We start from the raw sequence: 23,819 nt of genomic DNA on the forward strand, positions 1-23,819 counted from the left end.
AGAGTGCCGATTTTATAACCAAAAAATTTCACCTTCACACTCTCAATCACGAAATAGATTTTCTTATAAAGTAAAAGCTGTAAACGACTTTAACCACTTCAGCCTCGGACCAATAAATACCTTAAGGACCAGAGGTCTTTTTGCAATTTCGCACTGCGCTGCTTTAACTGGTAATTGCGCGGTCATGCAATATTGCACCCAAACGAAATTTGCGTCCTTTTCTTCCCACAAATAGAGCTTTCTTTTGATGGTATTTGATTGCCTCTGCGATTTTTTTTTTTTGCGATATAAATGGAAAAAGAGCGAAAATTTTGAAAAAAAAAGATATTTTCTTCTTTTTGTTATAAGAAAAATCGAATAAACTAAATTTTAGTCATACATTGAGGGCAAAATTTATTCAGCCACATGTCTTTAGTAAAAAAAATGCGAATATTTTTTGGTTTGCGCAAAAGTTATAGCGTCTACAAACTAGAGTACATTTTCTGGAATTTACACAGCTTTTAATTTATGACTGCCGATCTCATTTCTTGAGGTGCTAAAATGGCAGGGCAGTACAAATCCCCCCCAAATGACCCCATTTTGGAAAGTAGACACCCCAAGGAAATTGCTGATGGGTATGTTGAGCCCATTGAATATTTATTTTTTTTGTCCTAAGGGATTGAATAATGACAAAAAAAAAAAAAAATTTTTTTTACAAAAAGTTGTCACTAAATGATATATTGCTCACACATGCCATGGTTATATGTGGAATTGCACCCCAAAATACATTCTGCTGCTTCTCCCGAGTACGGGGATACCACATGTGTGGGACTTTTTGGGAGTCTAGTCGCGCACGGCACCCCGAAAACCAATCACCACCTTCAGGATTTCTAAGGGTGCAAATTTTTGATTTAACTCCTCACTACCTATCACAGTTTCGAAGGCCATAAAATGCCAAAATAGCACAAAACCCCCCCAAATGACCCCATTTTGGAAAGTAGACACCCCAAGCTATTTACTTAGAGGCATGTTGAGTCCATGGAATATTTTATATTTTGCCAAAAGTTGCGGGAATATTACAAACTTTTTTTTTTTTGCACAAAGTTGTCACTAAATGATATATTGCTCACACATGCTATGGGCAGAAGTCAAATTACACCCCAAAATAAATTCTGCTGCTTCTCCCGAGTACGGGGATACCACATGTGGGGGACTTTTTGGGAGCCTAGCCACGTACGGGACCCCGAAAACCAAGCACTGCCTTCCGGATTTGAATATAAAATGCTATAAAAAACAAACTAACCAGAGTCACCCGTAACACTTATACGGTGATCAGTGGTGAAAGGGTTAACTAGGGGCAATCAGGGGGTTCAAATTTTTATTAGGTAGTATATGGGGGTCCCTGGCGCTATATAAAAACCTGACGGGGAACCTAAATAACTAACTGGCTAACCAGCGTCACCAGTGACACTTATACTGTGATCGCTGGTGAAAGGGGGTGAAAGGGTTAACTAGCAGCAATCAGGGGGTTAAAACCATTATTGGGTAGTATATCGGGGTACCTAGCGCTATAAAAACCTGGCGGTGAACCTAAAAAAATAACTAGCTACCTAGCGACACTAGCGACACTGATGCAGCGTTCAGAAAAATTATCGCTTAGTGACACTGGCAAAAGGGGGTGAAAGGGTTAACTAGCGGAAATCAGGGGGTTAAAACCATTATTGGGTAGTATATCGGGGTACCTAGCGCTATAAAAACCTGGCGGTGAACCTAAAAAAATAACTAGCTACCTAGCGACTGTAGCGACACTAATGCAGCGATCAGAAAAACGATCGCTTAGTGACACTGGCAAAAGGGGGTGAAAGGGTTAACTAGCGGCAATCAGGGGGTTAAAAACATTATTGGGTAGTATATCGGGGTACCTAGCGATATAAAAACCTGGCGGTGAACCTAAAAAAATAACTAGCTACCTAGCGACACATGCAGCGATCAGAAAAATGATCGCTTAGTGACACTGGCAAAAGGGGGTGAAAGGGTTAACTAGCGGCAATCAGGGGGTTAAAAACATTATTGGGTAGTATATCGGGGTACCTAGCGCTATAAAAACCTGGCGGTGAACCTAAAAAAATAACTAGCTACCTAGCGACTGTAGCGACACTAATGCAGCGATCAGAAAAACGATCGCTTAGTGACACTGGCAAAAGGGGGTGAAAGGGTTAACTAGCGGCAATCAGGGGGTTAAAAACATTATTGGGTAGTATATCGGGGTACCTAGCGATATAAAAACCTGGCGGTGAACCTAAAAAAATAACTAGCTACCTAGCGACACTAGCGACACATGCAGCGATCAGAAAAATGATCGCTTAGTGACACTGGCAAAAGGGGGTGAAAGGGTTAACTCTAGGGGCAATCAGGGGGTTAAATCTTTATTGGGGGGTGATAGGGGGCTACCCTGGACCTAACACTAACTGTCCTGACAGTTTTTACTGTCACAACTGACACTGAATGCATTGATCAGTAAAGAAATGATCAATGCAATCAGTGACACTGTGACTGGGGGGGGAGGGGGGGCGGGGGGGGGATCGGGGGGCGATCGGGGGGGGGATCGGGGGGGGTTTGTGTGCCTGTGTGTACCTACATGTCAGTGTAGTGTTGGTGCACACTTACTTTTACTGTTCTCCTCGTAGTCCGGTCAAAAAGACCGCCCCGAGGAGAATGACATCACTTCCTCCTTCCTGTGTAAACAATACACAGGGGAGGAAGCTTCTCATTGGCCAGGAGCGATCCAGAGGGGGTGGCCGAAAACCAACGGCCATCCCCTCATCACGGAGCGCTCCTGGACCGAATCGGACCGCCGTAACCAGCGGGAGGGGGTCCGATCGGACCCCCCACCCGCTGGAAGGCAATCACGTAGATGTACGTGATTATGCCTGCCTGTGCCATTGTGCTGACGTACAATGGCAATACGGCGGTCCTCAAGTGGTTAATAGTGAGAAAATAACAACATGCATTCTCATTCCTCAGATCAGCCCCAATTCATGCACCTTCACACCTCAGATCACCGTCCCCCCTGGCAAATCTGTTTCACCACTGTACCCCCTGCTCATCTGCCCCACCACTGTAACCCCCTACACGTCTGCCCCCCCACTGTAACCCTCTGCTCATCTGCCCCACCACTGTAACCCCCTACACGTCTGCCCCCCCACTGTAACCCTCTGCTCATCTGCCCCACCACTGTAACCCCCTACACGTCTGCCCCACCACTGTAATACTCTGCATATCTGCCCCACCACTGTACTACCCTGCTCATCTGCCCCATCACTGTACCCCCCTGCTTTTCTGTCCTACTGCTGAACCCCCTTCTCATCCCTCCCACCACTGTACCTCCTGCACATCTGCCCCACTACTGTACCCTCTTGCTCTTCTGTTCCACCACTGTAACCCCCCTGCTCATCTGCCTCATCAATGTACCCCCTTTTCTTATCTGCCTCACCACTGTACCTCCCTGCACATCTGCTCCACTGCTGTACCTCCATGCTCTTCTGTCTCATTACTGAACTACCTTCTCATCTATCCTAACACTGAACCCATCTGCTCATCTGCCCCACCAGTGTAAATTGCTTTCTCATCTGCCCCACCAATGTACCTCCTGCACATCTGTCTCACCTGAATGAATGAATGAAATACTTGTATAGTGCACAATGCGAACTGAATCGCCTCTAGTCACCTCTGTACCCCCCTGCTCTCCTGCCCCGCTACTGCGACCCCCGCTCCTCTGTCCCACCAATAGACCTCCTTTCACATAAGTTGGGCCCCCACAGCTGAGGAAAAGTGCAGCGCTCTGTGCCACAGTAAATGTTGGGTGTGATTTTCATTGCTCTGAATACTGGCTGTGGCTTAAAGGGACACAGAGTGCCGGGGTTCAGCAGTAAGTGACACAAAGGGGGTTATTTACTAAAGTAAAACCCACTTTGCACTACAAATGTGCTGCAAGTGCACTTGAAGGTGCAGTCGCTGTAGATCTGAGGGAAAGATCTGAAATGAGGGGAAGCTCTGCTGATTTATCATCCAAACATGTGCAAGATAAAATGCTGTTTTTAATTTTCCCTGCATTTCCCCCTCGGATCTACAGCGACTGCACTTCCGAGTGCACTTGTAGAGCAAAGTGGATTTGCCTTTAGTAAATAACCCCTAAAGGTTCAGGAATAAGTTTAACAAAGTTCCCAGAAGCTCAACAGTAATTCCACAATCACCTGATTTTGGTTTTAACAGTGAAATCCCTTCTTTCTGAGATTTGTAGTGGCATCCAGGTGAGTTATCTTCCTCCAGATGGTGGACGGGGGTAGCAGGACTGTGATTGGCTTTAGCAGTGGCCAATGACAGTTTTTCTCCTCCTGGAAATAGGGACCGCCCCCCCTAGCAGAACTGTAACCAATCTCTTCCCCATCACAAATCTGATAATCACAGCTACAGCAAAGTTAATGAACCAAAGAATGTTTCCCATCTTTTCAATGTGTGGGGGGCGCAGTGCCTCCCCCTGGGTGCAGGTGCGGTATGGGGAATTCTGAAATTGGAATGCATTAGTGTCTCACTGACACTTCCCTGCACTGCTCTGCTGATAGGGAGGGAGTCGAGTGTTGGCAAAAGAAGCTTTGTGTGTCGCTGGTTGCCTACCCCTGCTCTAGTGAGACCCTATTTCAGGTTGGCCCCAGATTGACAGATGTCTTCCTAGAAACAGTAGACAGGGAAACATCTGTCCTTCCCCTATAGCACTGAAAACCCTTGCTGCATCTTGTGTAACTTGCCAGATGGTGTGAAGCTATGCATGTGAGAAATACAATAGGAAAACAGGATTTGGGATTTTTAAGGTGCCAAAAATGTCCACAAAACCATTTTATATACGATTTGTGAGATACTTCGCACCTTTAAATTTAACAATGTATTAGCTTTTTTGGGATGTGGTACCCTTGATCTCCTGACACCTGGTAGCCTCTATTTTGCTATGCATGTGGGAGTTACACCTTTCTTTGCAATTGTCACTAAGAAGAGATAAATCTTACACCTCACACTCTCTACAACAGTTAGTAAACTTACAATATATGGTGAGCTTCAACCGCCTAATGTCAACAAGGGGCCACACATAACATTAGCATCATTGCTGTCAATTTATGCAGCACTCTACATGTATATGGTACATTCACATCAGTCCCTGCCCCCAAGGAGCTTACAATTTAAGGTCCCTAACTCGCATTCATACATACATGTACTAGGGCCAATTTAGACAGGGGCCAACTAACCTACAAGCATGTCTTTGGAGTGTGGGAGGAAACCAGAGTACCCGAAGAAAATCCACACAGGCACAGGGAGAACATGCAGGTAGCACCATGGTTGGGAATCAACATATTACAGGAAATGGTCAAAGAATGTGGTCAAGCTAAAGAGATGGTTAGAGACTGGATGCAAGTTAAATCTCACGCTACTGACGTCTGGGGTCCGAGGACCGCAGGTTGTGCACCAGAGTAGCAATAGACCTGTTTATTGCCCCTGTCTGACAACACTGACTGTATAACTTGTCTAGTGGTGATCCTCTTAGTTACTATAAGATGTGGTCCTTTATGATAAATGTAGAATACCTTATTACAACTACAGGGCTTAAAAATCTTTGTGAATAGTGACAGCTGGAAGAACTTCTCATTGTCCTTAGGGTAACAATCTATGATGAGATTGGACTGTTTATGGCCTTTAGTGTAATATTGAGCCATTGTTTCCAGCCTTCTCAGGGATGCACCAGATATGGAATGTGCATACATTGGTGCAAGCTGGATAGATGAAACTGTGCAAAAATTTCTATACCGGTATATGGAATATCTAGGACTTGTTTGTTTACCAAGTCACTTTTTGTGGAATTCTTCGTAGTCTGTATAAAAGGGACGTGGCAAGGGGGGGAGTTTACCTTTGTCGACATATTTTGTATTATATTTCTCTCTTTGATAGGTATGTATAGGTTGGTGTGATTATCAGGCCCTACAATAATATGCTTTTTTTCTTACGTAAAAAAAGAAAACCAAGTAAAAATACCTTCCGTATCCAAAATATAGCACATCCATTCCTGTTATGTGATTTGAGCGCTTTGTGGTTTTTCTTTAATCCAAGCCAAAGAGAACCACACTGAAAACCAGTTATTTTCTGATTCCCGAAGTTGCAGCCTGCGGTTAATGTCATACTAACAATGTTAGTGGTTAAATGAGTAGAGGAAAAGATCATGATTTGCCATAAGGAGGTGGACTTGGTGTTGCAGCAAGCAATATTACCCCAAATGAACAGAAATAGACTCAAAATTCCTCTTTATTTCACCAAAGCTCTTGAACAAACAAAAAATACTGTTCAGTACACGAGTCTGCTTTGAGTTTCCCCTTACTTCCAGCACTGATATGGAAGCTTTGGAAAGGCTCACTCAATACTGGAACCTTTGGCCAAGTATTTCTATACTGTATTGCATATTCCTCTTGAATATGCTCTCAGCCTAACTTTTTCAGTGGTATAATTGTATCCCCTTTGCATGTCCATGGCAATTTAACTTGAGTCAGGGTCCTCCGTAAATTTTAGAGAGTGGTTTAGGGCTAAAAGTTTCTTTAAAAACTGAAATCTTTCTTACTTTAAAATCAGTTCCAATGGCCTTCTTCAATGTTCAACGCAAGGAACAAGGCAAAATAACCATAGCAACCAATCAAAATTCCCATGTTGAAGTCAAACCAGGAGAACATGGTTTCTGGTTGATTGTAGTTGGGTGCAGTTGGCATTTGCCCAATTTGAAGGACTTGTCTAGCAGTGGTCTTCATAGAAGCAAAAAGACATGGATCTTTGTGATATAGAATAAATGTTCATACTACTGTTAACAAATAATAAGGCTTCTTACAAAGTTACTATGGAGTTTATAGTGTTTCTAAACAAAACCTTTTTTCTTTAGTTTCTGCTAATGTAGTGAATAGCTAGAATCTATGTCAGGCTTGTATTGTTGCCTTTGTTCCCTAAGGGAGAGTTACGCACTTTGTTTGTCCTGATAACCAGTTCCAACAGTTGGTGAGGGGAAATCTTCCAATGGGGACATCTATTCAGTGAGCAACTGTCCAAAAGTGTATTCTCCTCCCATTGAAGGGATATCACTTTCTGTTATGATTTCATTGGGACAGGAGAAGAAGGGGGATCTTCCCAATGGGACACAAACAGAAAAATAAATAAATGAAGGGGTGTTGTTAATCTTTCCTTACGCCAGAACTTCACAGCCTGGGTACTGATCCACTCTAGTTTGTCATCTGGGGCTTCTAGGGGTGTCTGGTATTTTTGCACAGCATCATTTCCATGGTGCAGGCCACCTGGCCACCAGCACCATGTAAATGCACGACACTAATCCAGGCAGACAATATTCAGGGCAACATGGTAGGACACCCTTTTGGAAAGGGGGGGGGCAATGACTGAAGACTCTGATGTAAAAGATGGGGGGACTGAGGACTCTGATATAAAGGGGGGTACTGAGGACCCTTATGTAATGGGGGGGGGCAGAGAATTCTGATGTAAGAGGGGCAACTGAGCACTCTGGTGCTCCTTAAAAGCTGGGGATGGGGGGGAGAGGAGTCTAATGGGAAAAGGAGGGTGGGAGGAACTAAACTCCGCCATAGACGGTTTGAATCTCAGCCAGTTCAGCTGGGACCGGCTGAGATTTGAACCATGTATGGGCAGGCTGATTGTACCCAAATTGATTGATCAACTTGGGTACAACCAGCATGTTGCATTTTTTTGTGGGATTATTGCTAGCAACTATAGCCATTACCAATAATCATTGTGTGCTCTCCTGGCTGGTACAGCTCCCCTGCCCCCTGCCGGGAGAACACAATAGCTCAGCGGGCGGGATTCCTCCCATCTACACTTCATCTATGGCCAGCTTAAGGACTTTGATGTGAAAGGGTGGGACTGATGACTATTATGTGTAAGAGGGGAGCCTGAAGAATCCTGACATGAAAGGAAGTGGGAGAACTCAAGACTCCGTTGTGAAAGATGAGATTCTAATGTGTGACGGGGGGGGGGGATTTTAGACTGGGGCGCCTCAAGATTTTGCATGCTTTCAAAGGATTACTGAAAAAGGGTGGAAACATTGCTCTGCTCTATACATAAAAAAATTGTCTTTAGATACGCTTTACCAAATAATAATAAAAACAACAGTGTGTTGCACCTTATAAAAAATCTATCATGAAAGAAATGTGTAAGCTGTCATTGATGACCTCTCCTCCTGAAAAGTCTGGACTGCTTCTTGATATGCTGTCCCATTTGAGCTGCAAACTGGAGCAAGAACCACCTGACTTTCCCGATCTGCATAGATGTTCTGGCCTGGGTCAGTGACTCCGAAAATACTGAAGCCAATGAGACAGCATAACAACCAGGTGGTTAGATTTTCAGAATGAGGTCAGCAGTGACTCCCCTCGTATTTCTCTCTTGACAGGTTTACTTTAACTAAGCGTGTCTGAAGAAAGGGTCATTTTAAAGCCGTTCCTTAGCTGGCATGGGACCTTCGATATCAATGTCCATGTGCAGGATGTAGCTTGTGTAACTTGAGCCCCAGGTCTTGAAAAAGTAACAAATAAAATTCCCAGCCTAATTTTACCATCTCGCTTTCTCTGAGCGTCACTTGCAGTAAATATTCCTTGCGGTAAGTTCCACATGATCTGAATCTTTTTCATCAGCATGTGATATTTTGCTGCAGTCATATTGTACTAAAAATAAACAACTTTGACCGCTGTCAGCTTGGATGCACCTACTTCTCAAACAGAACTCTGGTCACAAGTCGTTGAACTAACATAAAGGAGATTGAAATGTTTAAATGTTTAACGCAAATCCAAACTCATACTGGTATAACTGCTTTCTACAGTACTTTGCATCATATATTTTCATAATTTCTTACATTTCGGTGCTGCTAATCTACTACAGCCCTTTTTAGCCATGTCCAGTTGACCTGCGCTCACTCTAAGCCCTTGTACACACGGTCGGAGATTCCGTCGGAATGTTTCCTATCGGAGCGTTTTGACGGTTTGCATCGGACTGTTTCCGTCGGAATATCCGTCGGACCAACTTTTCCAACTTGCCGGATATATTTTCCGACAAAATGCTCCGATCAGACATACTCCGATCATGTGTAGCCTACTCCAACGGACAAGGTGCCACGCATGCTCAGATCAAATTCCTAGACCAAAGCTATTGGCTACTAGCCTGAACGTAGTCCCGTCCTAACGAAATAACGTCATCACGTTATCCACAATCGGATACACAAGTCCGACCGTGTGTATGCAACATCACTTTCGGACCTCTTCCGGAATTAATCCGTCTGAATAACTCCGACGGATTTGGTCGTCGGAATCTCCGACCGTGTGCACAAGGGCTAACATTAGCATCACATTATTGCTCTGGACTGGCTTCCTGATGGTGGAGGTTGCCTTTGGAAAGTGTTTCAGCACAGTTGCTTATATTCTACATCTGGATGCATGTGGCAGGGTGACAATGTAGGGGCACAAGATGTTTTCACCCCATAAAAGAAAGTGCCTTAACAAGGACCTTCATGGCAGGATCACTGGTATTACTTTGTTGGACGTTACAGATTTAAAAAGTTTGAAAACAAATGTACCTTAATGTTAAAGGTTCTCTAAGATTTTTAGTGCTTGGATTATATATATTTTTTTTTCAGTAAGCTAACAGGTCAAGGAGCAAATCCTTATTAATTTATTATTAATTAAAGAGTATACATATTCCATAAATCTTACTGGATGTTTAATGTGAAAATGGATCAGATGAGAAGGTGTAAACAGGTAAAATTCCTGAAAATTTTGAGATTTGTAGGTTCCCATTACTGACTTCCTGCTTAAAATGCTAATTGTACCACTGTAATGCTGAGTCTTTGACTTCAGTGCTTTCCGTGTCATAGAATTAGGAGTCAATGTGAATGGTTAAAGGTTTTTTGTAAAGTAGTACAAAAAGTTCCAGTATTTGTATGATTTACTAAATTAAAGTATATCTAAATCTAATTGTTTACTTTTGGGTACTGAAGGGAGAGTTTGGAACTGCTGACTATTTTTTTTTAGTTTTTTTTTCTTTCAATTGTCTGTCTTTTTGTGGACATGTCCCTTCACTTCCAATCTTGAGACATAACAGGAGATCTCCCCAAATGAAGGGAGTCCTCTCCTGGACAGTTTTGTCACCAGAACCAGTGTCCCTATTGTGAAGTTTCTACTTTTTTTCCTGCTCCATCGATGGCACAAAATATATTTTCCCCCATTTTCCGTACCGGTGACAAAAGTTACCAGAGCAAATATGATGAATCTATCTAGTGGGGAGATTAATGGCAATAGAAAATCCTAAAGAATGTAAACAAATGAACTTGATATAAATCATTAGGTAAAATCATTATTTCTTTTTCCTTGTAGATGCAAAGAGATATTGCATACTCTGTTCGAGAGGGCCCAGTAGTCCACCGACCTGGGTCAGCAACATATCCCTCTCATGGAGGCCCGATATCTCCACCTCCCACCCCTGTGCCGCATTCAATGCCACCATCTCCGTCAAGGATTCCCTATGGAGGACGACCTCTGGTGGGGCAGAGCAACACCACGATACAAAGGGAAAGGATATCCAGCTTACCAGTCTCACGATCCATATCACCAAGTCCTAGTGCCATCTTGGAAAGGAGGGATGTTAAACCAGATGAGGATCTGGGTGGTAAAAATGTCCAGTTAATGCGCAATGATGGCATGTATGTGGACCCTTACCTGTATCATGAAGGTCGCATGAGTATTGCATCTTCCCATGGTGGGCACTCAATGGACATGCCAGACCACCTTCTTGCTTTCCACAGGGGAGCAATGAGATCTTCTAGCACTTACTCAAACTCTTCTATGCAAATGGAGATGATGGAACAGTCAGTTTATAGACAAAAGTCTAGGAAACACTCAGAAAGTCATTTGCCAACACTTGGCTCAAAAACTCCTCCGGCCTCTCCTCACAGGGTGACAGATATAAGGATGATGGAAATGCATGGTCACAACGCCCACGTGCCTCCCCATGGTATGCAAAGCGAGAGGTCTTCTCCAATTCGACAGTCATTTAAAAAAGAACAAGGACCTGGAGTTTTTGTAGAGGCCAAGGTCCGGAACACAGGTGGAATAATAGGCATGGCTGATATTGTACCATCTCCCACTGAAAAACAAGTATTCGGTGGATACGGAGTTCCTCATGTAGCACAAAAAGAAATGTATACTCGGTGAGTAGACTATGTAATGCTTTTGTTTTCTCTTTGCCCCCTTTGTGGTCAATTAACGAACTCTTATTTATTAGGTCAAGTTGGGTTTCTGTTGTGACAGTAATAGTTCAAAGAAAGCCTCATTTCTAAAAGTGTACTAGCTTAACCAATGGATTCAGAAACTTGGAGCCTGAATGTTAGCTATGGGCAGTTAAACACTGTAAGGGCCACCAAGGCATGCAACATAGGGGCTCTAAACACAAGAGCCATACCCAATATAATCAAACCTCCATGTAAAACTTCACTGCTAGGATCTAATACAACCATTTTTATTTCAAATAAGAAAACACTTTTTTTTAACATATCTAAAAGCCCTAACACTAGCCATAATTAATGTTATTGGTGAGGGGTTTTTGTTATGTGAAAAATGTTTGTACTATATCCTATATCAGTGTGGCTATTTATGTAGATATTGTTCTTGTGGGTATGGGTATAGTTATTTGGGACCTAAAACTTTTATAAATGAGGCGGAATTTATTGTGCCTGAATGTACACCTCCCAACTTTTGATGTAATTTTAGGACTGTTGAGAAATGGTGGCTAGACATATCCAGTGGGGTTTGGGTATTTGTTTTTTTCTTTATCTGATTATCTGATCATACTGCATTGGGTGGTGTGTATGCAAGCACAAAAAATTGTTTCTATTGTACTTATTCTTGCCATGCATTTGTTGTTTTGCATAAAAAAAAAGTCAACCATTTTGTGATTTGAAGTAAAAACGCAGCCTACAAATTCAAATTCAATGTGACATTGTGGGCCTTTTTCTTATTCCTCTTTCTTATCTTGTTGAATTAAAATGCAGCATTCAATTGTTTACTTGTTCAGTAACAAAATGGAACCCAACAATATTTGTTTAGATGCCTACAGTTTATTTTTTTTTGCGATACTGTAAGGAGATGCATGTATTTTATATTTTCTAATGAACAACTAACTCAACTGCATGTGTGTTAGAATATTTTAGAAAGCTATTCATGGCTGTGCTGTTAATGGGGAGATAACTAATGATGGTTGGAAAAAAAACATTGCTGTGGTTTTGCAGAATGCCAATGTTGGTTTGCTTCAGCTTTTTTAGCTTCTATTCCTGACCTTCCCTTAAAATGTAATGTCACTTTCCTAAAACTTTAGATATACACTCTGATACAAACCTATATATAATATTAGGTAATATAGCAAATTAACACTTTTGCCTGCTTTCCTTTTAATGGACAAGCAGTTGATGTCTAATCCAGGGTTTAAATTTGTTATATCGGCTCCTGCCCTACTTGTAAATCATGCCATCATCACAGCTTACATGGGGAAGAATAGTGGTTGCTTCTCCTATTGCATTGTGCAAACGGAACATTTTTTTTTCCATTTTCGTTCAGAACTAGAACTTTGACATGTAGAGTAGAAGGGGTGACCACACATAGGTCCTAAAGTTCTGATGTCTGCTGCCTGTGACTTTGTCTCTAGTAAGAGTACAAACCTGCAAAAAGAGATAAATACTATCTTCCTAAAGAGGACCTGAATTCTGGAAGGTGTGCCCAAAAAAGCAAGCAGTAGGCAAAAGGTGCAACTTAATCATATCCCATTACGGATTTCACGTGTTCTGCACGGTTTCAACAAGATATCTGCCTTCTAACAATTGCCAGGAAGGCATCTCCAAGAAGAGGAAACCAATATCTGCATCTACTAAGATGTCTACCTTCACACAGGCACACTCCACCTGTGTGAAGGCAGACATCTTGGTAGATTCAGAGTTTGGCTTCCTCTTGTCGAAGCTGCTTTCCTGATGATTGGAAGGGTTGCCTCCAAGTGGTAAAATAAGCTTAGTATTAATGTTACTAATACGAAATAAATCATGAAAAAAAAAAAACCCTCTAGGTCGGACTTTGAAAGCAGATTGGAACAACAATATATTGTCTTAAAAAATAAATTTTATTAAACATAAATACATAGACATAATCAATATAAAATGATAAAAAGGTATTGTCCATTGACAGCCACTCAATGGCCAGAAAAGACAGACATTACATATACCCAAAGAACGAGATGATGTTTCAACAGTGTGGCATCAAAACATGCGTGAGCCCCTGTGTGTCAACGCGTTTCACTGTATCGCTTCCTCAGCACACACATTGGGGGGTATAGAAACAGGTCTCACTGATCCCGACATACGCTACTGTCTACACAGGACATAGGATGGTACTTTCAGGGGAAGCTATACAGGCACGCATTACAGGTGTGCCCCCCCCCCCCCCCCCCCGTGGATTTATTCAGTTGTAGTTTTCAGGGGAAGATATACAGGCACACGTTACAGGTGTTGCCTCCCTGTGGATATATACGGTTATAGCTGTGAAATAGATAATCTTCATGCAACTGTAAAGTTTTGAATGGGTTGTGATCACTATCCGATCTGAATGTGATGACTGACTTCAGTGCAGCTAATACTTTACTTTTGTCTGATGATAAGTGTACCATACAAGCTCTCATTTACTCCTAGAGGCTGAACCACCCTTTGTGATATATATTTCAAGTTTTGAAATCCTGGTTTTAGCTATTTTGTTGTTGTGGCACCCATCCAGGGAAAGTCCTGTGTAGACAGTAGCATATGTCCGGATCAGTGAGACATGTTTCTATACCCCCCAATGTGTGTCCTGAGGAAGCGATCCAGCAAAACGCGTTGACGCACAGGGCCTCACGCATGTTTTGCCATACTGTTGAAACATCATCTTGTTCTTTGGGTATATGTAACATCCGTCTTTTCTGGCCATTGCGTGGCCCTCAATGGACGATACCTTTTTATAATTTTATATTGCTTATGTCTATGTATTTATGTTTAATGACATTTTTTATTTTTTTGACAATTTATTGTTGTTCCAATCTGCTTTCCAAGTCCGACCTAGAGGGTTTCTTTTATTTTCCAATGAATTTTACGGATGTGGCACATGAGTGATTCACTTTAAATTATTGAAATAAATCATGAGTTGAGTAGTTTTAATTTGGAAAAGTTGGCAACCTTAATAGCGTTTAATCTGATTATCATTAGGAAACTTATCAAGAAGACGCAGGAGAGGTGGAGGCAGCATAGACCCACAGAATAAGTGAACCAAAAGCAGGGAAATTCTGGCCTTGCAGGTCTTCATGTACAGCTTCCTCTTCAGCAAGGAGAACAGTGAGCGGGACAGTAGTAACACCACTAGTGATGGACGAACTTCCGACGGGACGTTTCGCGAACGCGAAACGCGAACGGACACAAACGTTCGCGAAAACGACCGTTCGCCGCGGGCTCCATTGACTTCAATGGGAGGCGAATTTCGCAAACCTTTAGGTCGAATTTGCGGCCACGGGGTAATTATTAGGGGGTAGCACGTAGTCCCACCACCTGGACAATAGCATAATACATGTATGAGGTGAATTTGGGATCGATAACTACAAGCATTTTTTTTTTATTTGGGAAATTGTTCTGACAATTCAGGACTATGGAGCTAATGAAGGCAATGGAGGAGAGGGAAGGTCAGGGACCAGGGTAGGCAAACAAGAGGGTGCAGGAGATACAGAGCACTGACAGCAGCACCGTAATACAGAGCACTGACATCAGCACCGTGACATACAGCGCTGACAGCAGCTCCGTGACATACAGCGCTGACAGCAGCTCCGTGACATACAGCGCTGACAGCATCTCCGTGACATACAGCGCTGACAGCAGCTCCGTGACATACAGCGCTGACAGCAGCTCCGTGACATACAGCGCTGACAGCAGCACCGTGACATACAGCGCTGACAGCAGCTCCGTGACATACAGCGCTGACAGCAGCTCCGTGACATACAGCGCTGACAGCAGCTCCGTGACATACAGCACTGACAGCAGCTCCGTGACATACAGCGCTGACAGCAGCTCCGTGACATACAGCGCTGACAGCAGCACCGTGACATACAGCGCTGACAGCAGCTCCGTGACATACAGCGCTGACAGCAGCTCCGTGACATACAGCACTGACAGCAGCTCCGTGACATACAGCGCTGACAGCAGCTCCGTGACATACAGCGCTGACAGCAGCACCGTGACATACAGCGCTGACAGCAGCTCCGTGACATACAGCGCTGACAGCAGCTCCGTGACATACAGCGCTGACAGCAGCTCCGTGACATACAGCGCTGACAGCAGCTCCGTGACATACAGCGCTGACAGCAGCTCCGTGACATACAGCGCTGACAGCAGCTCCGTGACATACAGCGCTGACAGCAGCTCCGTGACATACAGCGCTGACAGCAGCACCGTGACATACAGCGCTGACAGCAGCTCCGTGACATACAGCGCTGACAGCAGCTCCGTGACATACAGCGCTGACAGCAGCACCGTGACATACAGCGCTGACAGCAGCTCCGTGACATACAGCGCTGACAGCAGCTCCGTGACATACAGCGCTGACAGCAGCTCCGTGACATACAGCGCTGACAGCAGCTCCGTGACATACAGCGCTGACAGCAGCTCCGTGACATACAGCGCTGACAGCAGCTCCGTGACATACAGCGCTGACAGCAGCTCCGTGACATACAGCGCTGACAGCAGCTCCGTGACATACAGCGCTGACAGCAGCTCCGTGACATACAGCGCTGACAGCAGCTCCGTGACATACAGCGCTGACAGCAGCTCCGTGACATACAGCGCTGACAGCAGCTCCGTGACATACAGCGCTGACAGCAGCTCCGTGACATACAGCGCTGACAGCAGCTCCGTGACATACAGCGCTGACAGCAGCACCGTAAGCAGCCCCAGGAGGAAGTCAGCACAGCACAGGGATGGTGTGATCCCCTCATAATAAGAACCCCCAGGAGGAAGTCAGCACAGCACAGGGATGGTGGGAGCCCCTCATAATAAGAACACCCAGGAGGAAGTCAGCACAGCACAGGGATGGTGGGAACCCCTCATAATAAGCAGCCCCAGTAGAAATATGACACCGCTCAACCTCTTCAAAGAGGAGGGTAGGGGCATATAGTACGGTGTGCTTTTTTGGGTCAGGGAAGTGAGCCAAATGAATTAAGAAGGTCTGTGTGCTTGATTCCAAAAATTGTTTATAGACATATACATGGTCTACTGATCACATGTGTTGAATTCCTCCGAGATCCATGCCTCATTCATTTTTAGAAATGTGAGGTAGTTAACACTGTGGTGAGCTAGGCGAGTACGCTTATCGGTCACAATCCCCCCTGCTGCGCTGAACGTCCTTTCGGACAGGACACTGGATGAGGGGCAAGCCAACAGTTCGATTGCAAATTGGGCAAGCTCTGGCCAGAGGTCAAGCCTGCCCACCCAGTAGTCTAGGGGTTCATCACTCCTCAGAGCGTCCACATCGGCCGTTAACCCAATGTAGTCGGACACCTGACGGTCTAGGCGTTCCCTGATGCTGGATCCGGATGACACCTGTCGATGGGTCGGCTGAAAGAATGACCTCATATCCGAAGTCACCAACACATCTTCAAACCGGCCTCTTCTTGCAGGCGCTGTTGGATTGGTACCCGCAAATCCTTCTCTGGGAGTGGGAATTGCTCCTCTGCCAGCGCACGCAAAAGCAGAATGCAGCATTTCTCGAAGCAAGGCCTGGAAGTGCTGCATTCTGACAGCCCTCTGCGACGGCGGTAACATTTCCGCCATTTTGTGTTTGTACCGGGGGTCTAAGTACGTTGCCACCCAGTACTGGTCCTTGACCCTCATGCTTTTTATACGGGGGTCCCTATTAAAACACTGGAGCATGAAGGCCCCCATTTGCACTAAAGTGGAAGCGGTGTGGTGGCCTGGCTCCTGCTCATCATCCAGGATAATGTCGTCCTCTTCATTCTCCTCTCCCCATCCTCGCACAACAGGGATCCCAGAAAGGTTTAAAGCATGCTCTTCTTGCTCCTGCTCATCCGCCCCGGCACCATCCTCCTCTGACTCCTCATCAGACTCCTGTTGTTGACTTGTCTCAGATAGAGTAGCCCCCCCTGGGAATTCATCCAGCATTGCGACTTCCTCATCTTCCCGCTCCTGCTCCTCCACAGCCTGATCAATGACACGACGCAATGCACGCTCCAGAAAGAAGGCATAAGGTACCATGTCACTGATGGCGCCATGGCTGCGACTGACCAGTTTGGTGATCTCCTCAAATGGCCGCAGAAGTCTGCATGTGTCGCGCATGAGCAGCCACTGGCGCGGTGAAAAAAAACCCAGCTCCCCAGAACCGTTTCTTTCGCAGAGTTCATACAGGTAGACGTTAACTGCACGTTTCTGCTGGAGCAGCCTATCAAGCATATAGAAGGTTGAGTTCCATCGCGTCGGGCAATCGCAAATAAGACGTCTGACCGGCAGATGGTGTCGCCGCTGAATGTCAGCAAGGCGAGCCATGGCCGTGTAAGATCTTCTGAAATGGGCCGAGATTTTCCTTGCCTGCCGCAAGATGTCCTGGACCCCAGGGTATTTGACAAGGAATCGCTGCACGACCAAGTTTAAGACGTGTGCCATGCACGGCACGTGCGTGATTTTGCCCTGTTTCAATGCGCTAAGCAGATTGGCACCGTTGTCACACACCACTTTACCAACTGTCAAATTGAGCGGTGTTAGCCACTCATCTGCCTGTGAACGCAAAGCTGAAAGGAGTGCCGGGCCAGTGTGGCTCTTTGCTTCCAGGCACAACAGACGCAGCACGGCATGGCAACGTCTCACCTGGCATGTGGAATAGGTTCTGGGGAGCTTGGGCGGTGCAGTGGAAGAGACGCTAGCAGCGGAAAAGGAGGAGGCAGCTGAGGAGGAGAGGGAGGAGGATGGAGTAGGAGGAGGAGAAGAAGAGTCAGGCCTGCATGCAATCCGTGGCGGTAAAACCAAATCTACACGGGTGCCACGGGTTACATGCTTGACGGCCGTCAGAAGGTTCACCCAGTGGGCAGTAAAACTGATATACCTTCCCTGCCCGTGTTTGCTAGACCACGTGTCTGTGGTCAGATGTATCTTGGCACCGACACTGTGTGCCAGAGATACATTCACTTGCCGCTGAACATGGCCATATAGCTCTGGGATGCCCTTCTCTGAGAAATACTTCCTTCCTGGGACCTTCCATTGTGGTGTTCCAATGGCCACAAATTTGCGAAAGGCCTCCGAGTCCACCAGTTTATATGGCAGTAGTTGGCGGGCTATGAGTTCTGACAAGCCAGCCGCCAACCGTTGGGCAAGAGGGTTATCCGGCGTCATCATTTTTTTACGCTCAAACATTAGGCCCACGGAAGCCTGCCTTTTTGCAGAAAAATGTGAGCTTGGCGTGATGGAAGGTGGAGTGGAGGACAATTGTGAGGAGAGAGGAGAAGGAGAAGTAGAAGACGAGGCTGGACGGTGAGAGCCTGCAGTGTGGCTTTGTGTGTTCCGTTGCTCCCACTGGGCTCGGTGATGGCTGCTCATGTGCCTTCTTAAGGCGGTCGTCCCTAGGTGAGTATTGGGCTTACCGCGACTAACGCGTTGACTGCAAAGATTGCAGATGGCAACGCTATTGTCAGCAGCGGACACGTTAAAAAAAGCCCACACTGCGGAGCCATGTGCCGGTGTCCTGGGAGCGCCAGATGTGACCGTACATGGTCGATGACTCGCTCCTGATACATTTGCAGTCTGCTTTGTCCCTGCTGTGCAATGTAAGTCATTGCTGCTTCTCCTCCCTATCTGCTGGTCCATATCTCCCTCTGAACTCCCCTCCTCTTCCTCTCTTGTGGGCACCCACGTGACATCACTAGACACGTCATCATCAACGTCACCTTCCCCACCGCTATAAGTAGAGTAGGCAGCAACACCGGGGACCAACCTCCTCCTTGGGCTGATCTGGGTACTGGCGTCAGACTGCTGAGTAGCGCTTGTTGCTACCTCCTCTTCCTGATCCAATACCAAGAGTGGCTGCGCATCAGAAATGTCCTCTTGATATGGATCGGAAAATAATTCCAGTGACTCAAGCGGAAGGTATGTGGTGGTGGTGGTGGTGGTCGTGTTGTTGGTGGTAGTGTCTTTGGGGGTGCACATAGCAGAGAGTGAAGAAGAGGGTGCAGATCGAGAGGATGAGGAGGGTGCAGAAGAGTAAGGCTGAGCGAGCCACTCAACCAAGTCTGGTGCATCCTTTAAAGTAATTGAACGCACCTTCTGCAACTTCCCACTTTGGCTCAAGCCTGTTGCTCCTGCCCTACCCCTACCACCCCTGCGGAAGGGCCTGCCTCTTCCTCTGCATGTCATTTTTTAAATGACCCTGTGACAAAACTCTTAGTCCCTATACCGCTGAAGGACTGCTGCAGTATAGGTGAGCGGTCAGCAGTGGTGCACGTCAACCCTATCTATTGTGGACCTATAGCGGTCCTTACAGAACAGCAGACTGTACCGCACTCAAGCCTATGTACCGTAGCACCCTATACCAAGTTACCAGTCCTTATAAGAACTTTTGTGGACCAAGCAGGTTGTGTATTAGTGTTTAGCAGACTGTACGTCAGTCCCTATACCGCTGAAGGACTGCTGCAGTATAGGGCAGCGGTCAGCAGTGGTGCACGTCAACCCTATCTATTGTGGACCGATAGCGGTCCTTACAGAACAGCAGACTGTACCGCACTCAAGCCTATGTACCGTAGCACCCTATACCAAGTTACCAGTCCTTATAAGAACTTTTGTGGACCAAGCAGGTTGTGTATTAGTGTTTAGCAGACTGTACGTCAGTCCCTATACCGCTGAAGGACTGCTGCAGTATAGGGCAGCGGTCAGCAGTGGTGCACGTCAACCCTATCTATTGTGGACCGATAGCGGTCCTTACAGAACAGCAGACTGTACCGCACTCAAGCCTATGTACCGTAGCACCCTATACCAAGTTACCAGTCCTTATAAGAACTTTTGTGGAACAAGCAGGTTGTGTGTTAGTGATTAGCAGACTGTACGTCAGTCCCTATACCAATGAAGGACTGCTGCAGTATAGGGCAGCGGTCAGCAGTAGTGCACGGCAACCCTATGTATTGTGGACCGATAGCGGTCCTTACAGAACAGCAGACTGTACCGCACTCAAGCCTATGTACCGTAGCACCCTATACCAAGTTACCAGTCCTTATAAGAACTTTTGTGGACCAAGCAGGTTGTGTATTAGTGTTTAGCAGACTGTACGTCAGTCCCTATACCGCTGAAGGACTGCTGCAGTATAGGGCAGCGGTCAGCAGTGGTGCACGTCAACCCTATGTATTGTGGACCGATAGCGGTCCTTACAGAACAGCAGACTGTAACGCACTCAGGCCTATGTACCGTAGCACCCTATACCAAGTTACCAGTCCTTATAAGAACTTTTGTGGACCAAGCAGGTTGTGTGTTAGTGATTAGCAGACTGTACGTCAGTCCCTATACCAATGAAGGACTGCTGCAGTATAGGGCAGCGGTCAGCAGTAGTGCACGGCAACCCTATGTATTGTGGACCGATAGCGGTCCTTACAGAACAGCAGACTGTAACGCACTCAGGCCTATGTACCGTAGCACCCTATACCAAGTTACCAGTCCTTATAAAAACTTTTGTGGACCAAGCAGGTTGTGTGTTAGTGTTTAGCAGACTGTGCGTCAGTCCCTATACCGCTGAAGGACTGCTGCAGTATAGGGCAGCGGTCAGCAGTGGTGCACGTCAACCCTATCTATTGTGGACCGATAGCGGTCCTTACAGAACAGCAGACTGTACCGCACTCAAGCCTATGTACCGTAGCACCCTATACCAAGTTACCAGTCCTTATAAGAACTTTTGTGGACCAAGCAGGTTGTGTATTAGTGTTTAGCAGACTGTACGTCAGTCCCTATACCGCTGAAGGACTGCTGCAGTATAGGGCAGCGGTCAGCAGTGGTGCACGTCAACCCTATCTATTGTGGACCGATAGCGGTCCTTACAGAACAGCAGACTGTACCGCACTCAAGCCTATGTACCGTAGCACCCTATACCAAGTTACCAGTCCTTATAAGAACTTTTGTGGACCAAGCAGGTTGTGTATTAGTGTTTAGCAGACTGTACGTCAGTCCCTATACCGCTGAAGGACTGCTGCAGTATAGGGCAGCGGTCAGCAGTGGTGCACGTCAACCCTATCTATTGTGGACCGATAGCGGTCCTTACAGAACAGCAGACTGTACCGCACTCAAGCCTATGTACCGTAGCACCCTATACCAAGTTACCAGTCCTTATAAGAACTTTTGTGGACCAAGCAGGTTGTGTATTAGTGTTTAGCAGACTGTACGTCAGTCCCTATACCGCTGAAGGACTGCTGCAGTATAGGGCAGCGGTCAGCAGTGGTGCACGTCAACCCTATCTATTGTGGACCGATAGCGGTCCTTACAGAACAGCAGACTGTACCGCACTCAAGCCTATGTACCGTAGCACCCTATACCAAGTTACCAGTCCTTATAAGAACTTTTGTGGAACAAGCAGGTTGTGTGTTAGTGATTAGCAGACTGTACGTCAGTCCCTATACCAATGAAGGACTGCTGCAGTATAGGGCAGCGGTCAGCAGTAGTGCACGGCAACCCTATGTATTGTGGACCGATAGCGGTCCTTACAGAACAGCAGACTGTACCGCACTCAAGCCTATGTACCGTAGCACCCTATACCAAGTTACCAGTCCTTATAAGAACTTTTGTGGACCAAGCAGGTTGTGTGTTAGTGATTAGCAGACTGTACGTCAGTCCCTATACCAATGAAGGACTGCTGCAGTATAGGGCAGCGGTCAGCAGTAGTGCACGGCAACCCTATGTATTGTGGACCGATAGCGGTCCTTACAGAACAGCAGACTGTACCGCACCCAAGCCTATGTACCGTAGCACCCTAGACAGACCAAGTTACCAGTCCTGATAAAGAGCTTTGTGGAACAAGTGAGTTGTGAATGATTAGCAGACTGCAGCAGAAGGGCAGCAGTCAAGTATAATATTCTTTCTATATTTGGAAGAAAGAATATTATACGTGTACAAGCCTATTACCGTACCACTGATACCAGTCCTGAAAAGAACCTTTGTGGAACTAATAGTAACAGCAAGTCTTTAAAATTATCCTCACTGCCTGACACACTGCTTCCTGCCTGTCCCTATACAAATTGGCAAAAAAGAGTAGGCTGGAACGATTAGCTGGAACAGCTCTTTTGTGGACCTGATAGTAACAGCTAATGATGATGATGATGATGATGATGAAGAAAGACTAATCTGGCTGAGCTGTCCCTAAAATAGCAGCATACAGCGCTCTGTCCCTTTATCTAAACTGACAAAAGAAACTCAGGCTGCTGACCTAACACCTATACCAGTCCTGAAAAGAACTTTTGTGTACCAAATAGCTAGCGTTTTCTCTGTCCCTACTCCACACAGGATCCTTTCCCTACAGTGACAGAAGAAAGAATGTAAAATGGCCACCGGATCGGGTGTATTTATAGGTTAGGGGGAATGTCCAAGTGTCCATGAGCTGTCATGTCTCAATTGGTTGTCCTGTAACACATGATAAACGTGTCACGAAAGGTTAAAGTTCTTGTATACATTAAACACGTAAGTCCGCCGGGGCGAACGACGGAAAAAGGCGTTCGAACCCGCGGACGGCGAAAGTCGGAAATTCGCCGCGAAACGACCGCCGGGCGAACCGTTCGGCCATCACTAAACACCACCAAATCTGATTTCAAATCTCCCGAGACTTAACCTGCCCATACACTAGTAGAACTTTGTTCTCACAATTTTTGTTTTGTCTTCTAATGGTTAGTGGGGACAACTGGACAATTGTTTTTGACTACAGTGATGAAAAAGTTTGACATGGCAGATTTTTGTTTGGGAAATAATCATACATTTTGTAAATCATTTCATTCAGGTAGCAGGTATGGATGACAGGTATGAGCCAACAATCAAAATTAGTTGGCTCAATGATGGCAAGATTGAATACCCTGATGAACAATTTTTCAGAATTTTTATACAAATGTTTGAACAAACTCCTCCTGATGTATGGCCAACTTTAAGCTGGCCATAGATGTATTTAAATTCATCCTGTTCAGCAGGGACCGGACGAATTACGATCCATGGGTGCCCGTGCCAGTTCAATAGAAATCAATCGTTAGATGAACTTCAAACAGGCTTGTCAGAATTTTTTTCTTGATCAGCCAGCTGCTGCCGCTTATCAGTGTATTCTGATAGTGGAGAGTCCTGCTGTCAGAGTACATTGTCCCAACAGGAAGAATTCCTTTGTCCACCCTGCTTGTGTGGATGGAGGAATACTTTTATTTTATTTTTATTGTTCAGCCCTCTGGCCGATCCAAAAAAAAAAAAAAAAAAGTCCTGTATGACCAGCTTTAGTAAGAGGCAACTGTTCCGGAGATTATCTCATAGTGACTCAACACACACTTCTAGACATTCTCTATAAAATAGCAAATCTTGGCTTAGATCCACTTTACAAAAAAAACATAACCAGGATCCTTGCTACATTACAAGCCACCACCAGCAGCATTTGAAATGCCTTCACACCATCCCTAAAGTGGAGGCTGCCCAGTGC

General features: G+C 45.6%; 1 protein-coding gene across 14 annotated transcripts in view; it reads left to right on the plus strand.

The window, feature by feature from the left end:
- The window catches only part of KIAA1217 (KIAA1217 ortholog), a 954,123-nt gene that overhangs the window by 856,043 nt on the left and 74,261 nt on the right, over positions 1-23,819 (plus strand). For all 14 annotated transcript variants that reach the window (XM_077490971.1, XM_077490980.1, XM_077490973.1 and 11 more), the window contains one exon: positions 10,446-11,278. In XM_077490971.1, the coding sequence (XP_077347097.1) occupies positions 10,446-11,278 (833 nt within the window). The remainder of the gene's footprint in view (positions 1-10,445; positions 11,279-23,819) is intronic.

The sequence above is a fragment of the Lithobates pipiens genome, unplaced genomic scaffold, assembly GCF_037356315.1.
Source record: "Lithobates pipiens isolate NorthernLeopardFrog02 unplaced genomic scaffold, aLitPip1_a1.2 Scaffold_19, whole genome shotgun sequence".
Taxonomy (NCBI): Eukaryota; Metazoa; Chordata; class Amphibia; order Anura; family Ranidae; genus Lithobates; species Lithobates pipiens.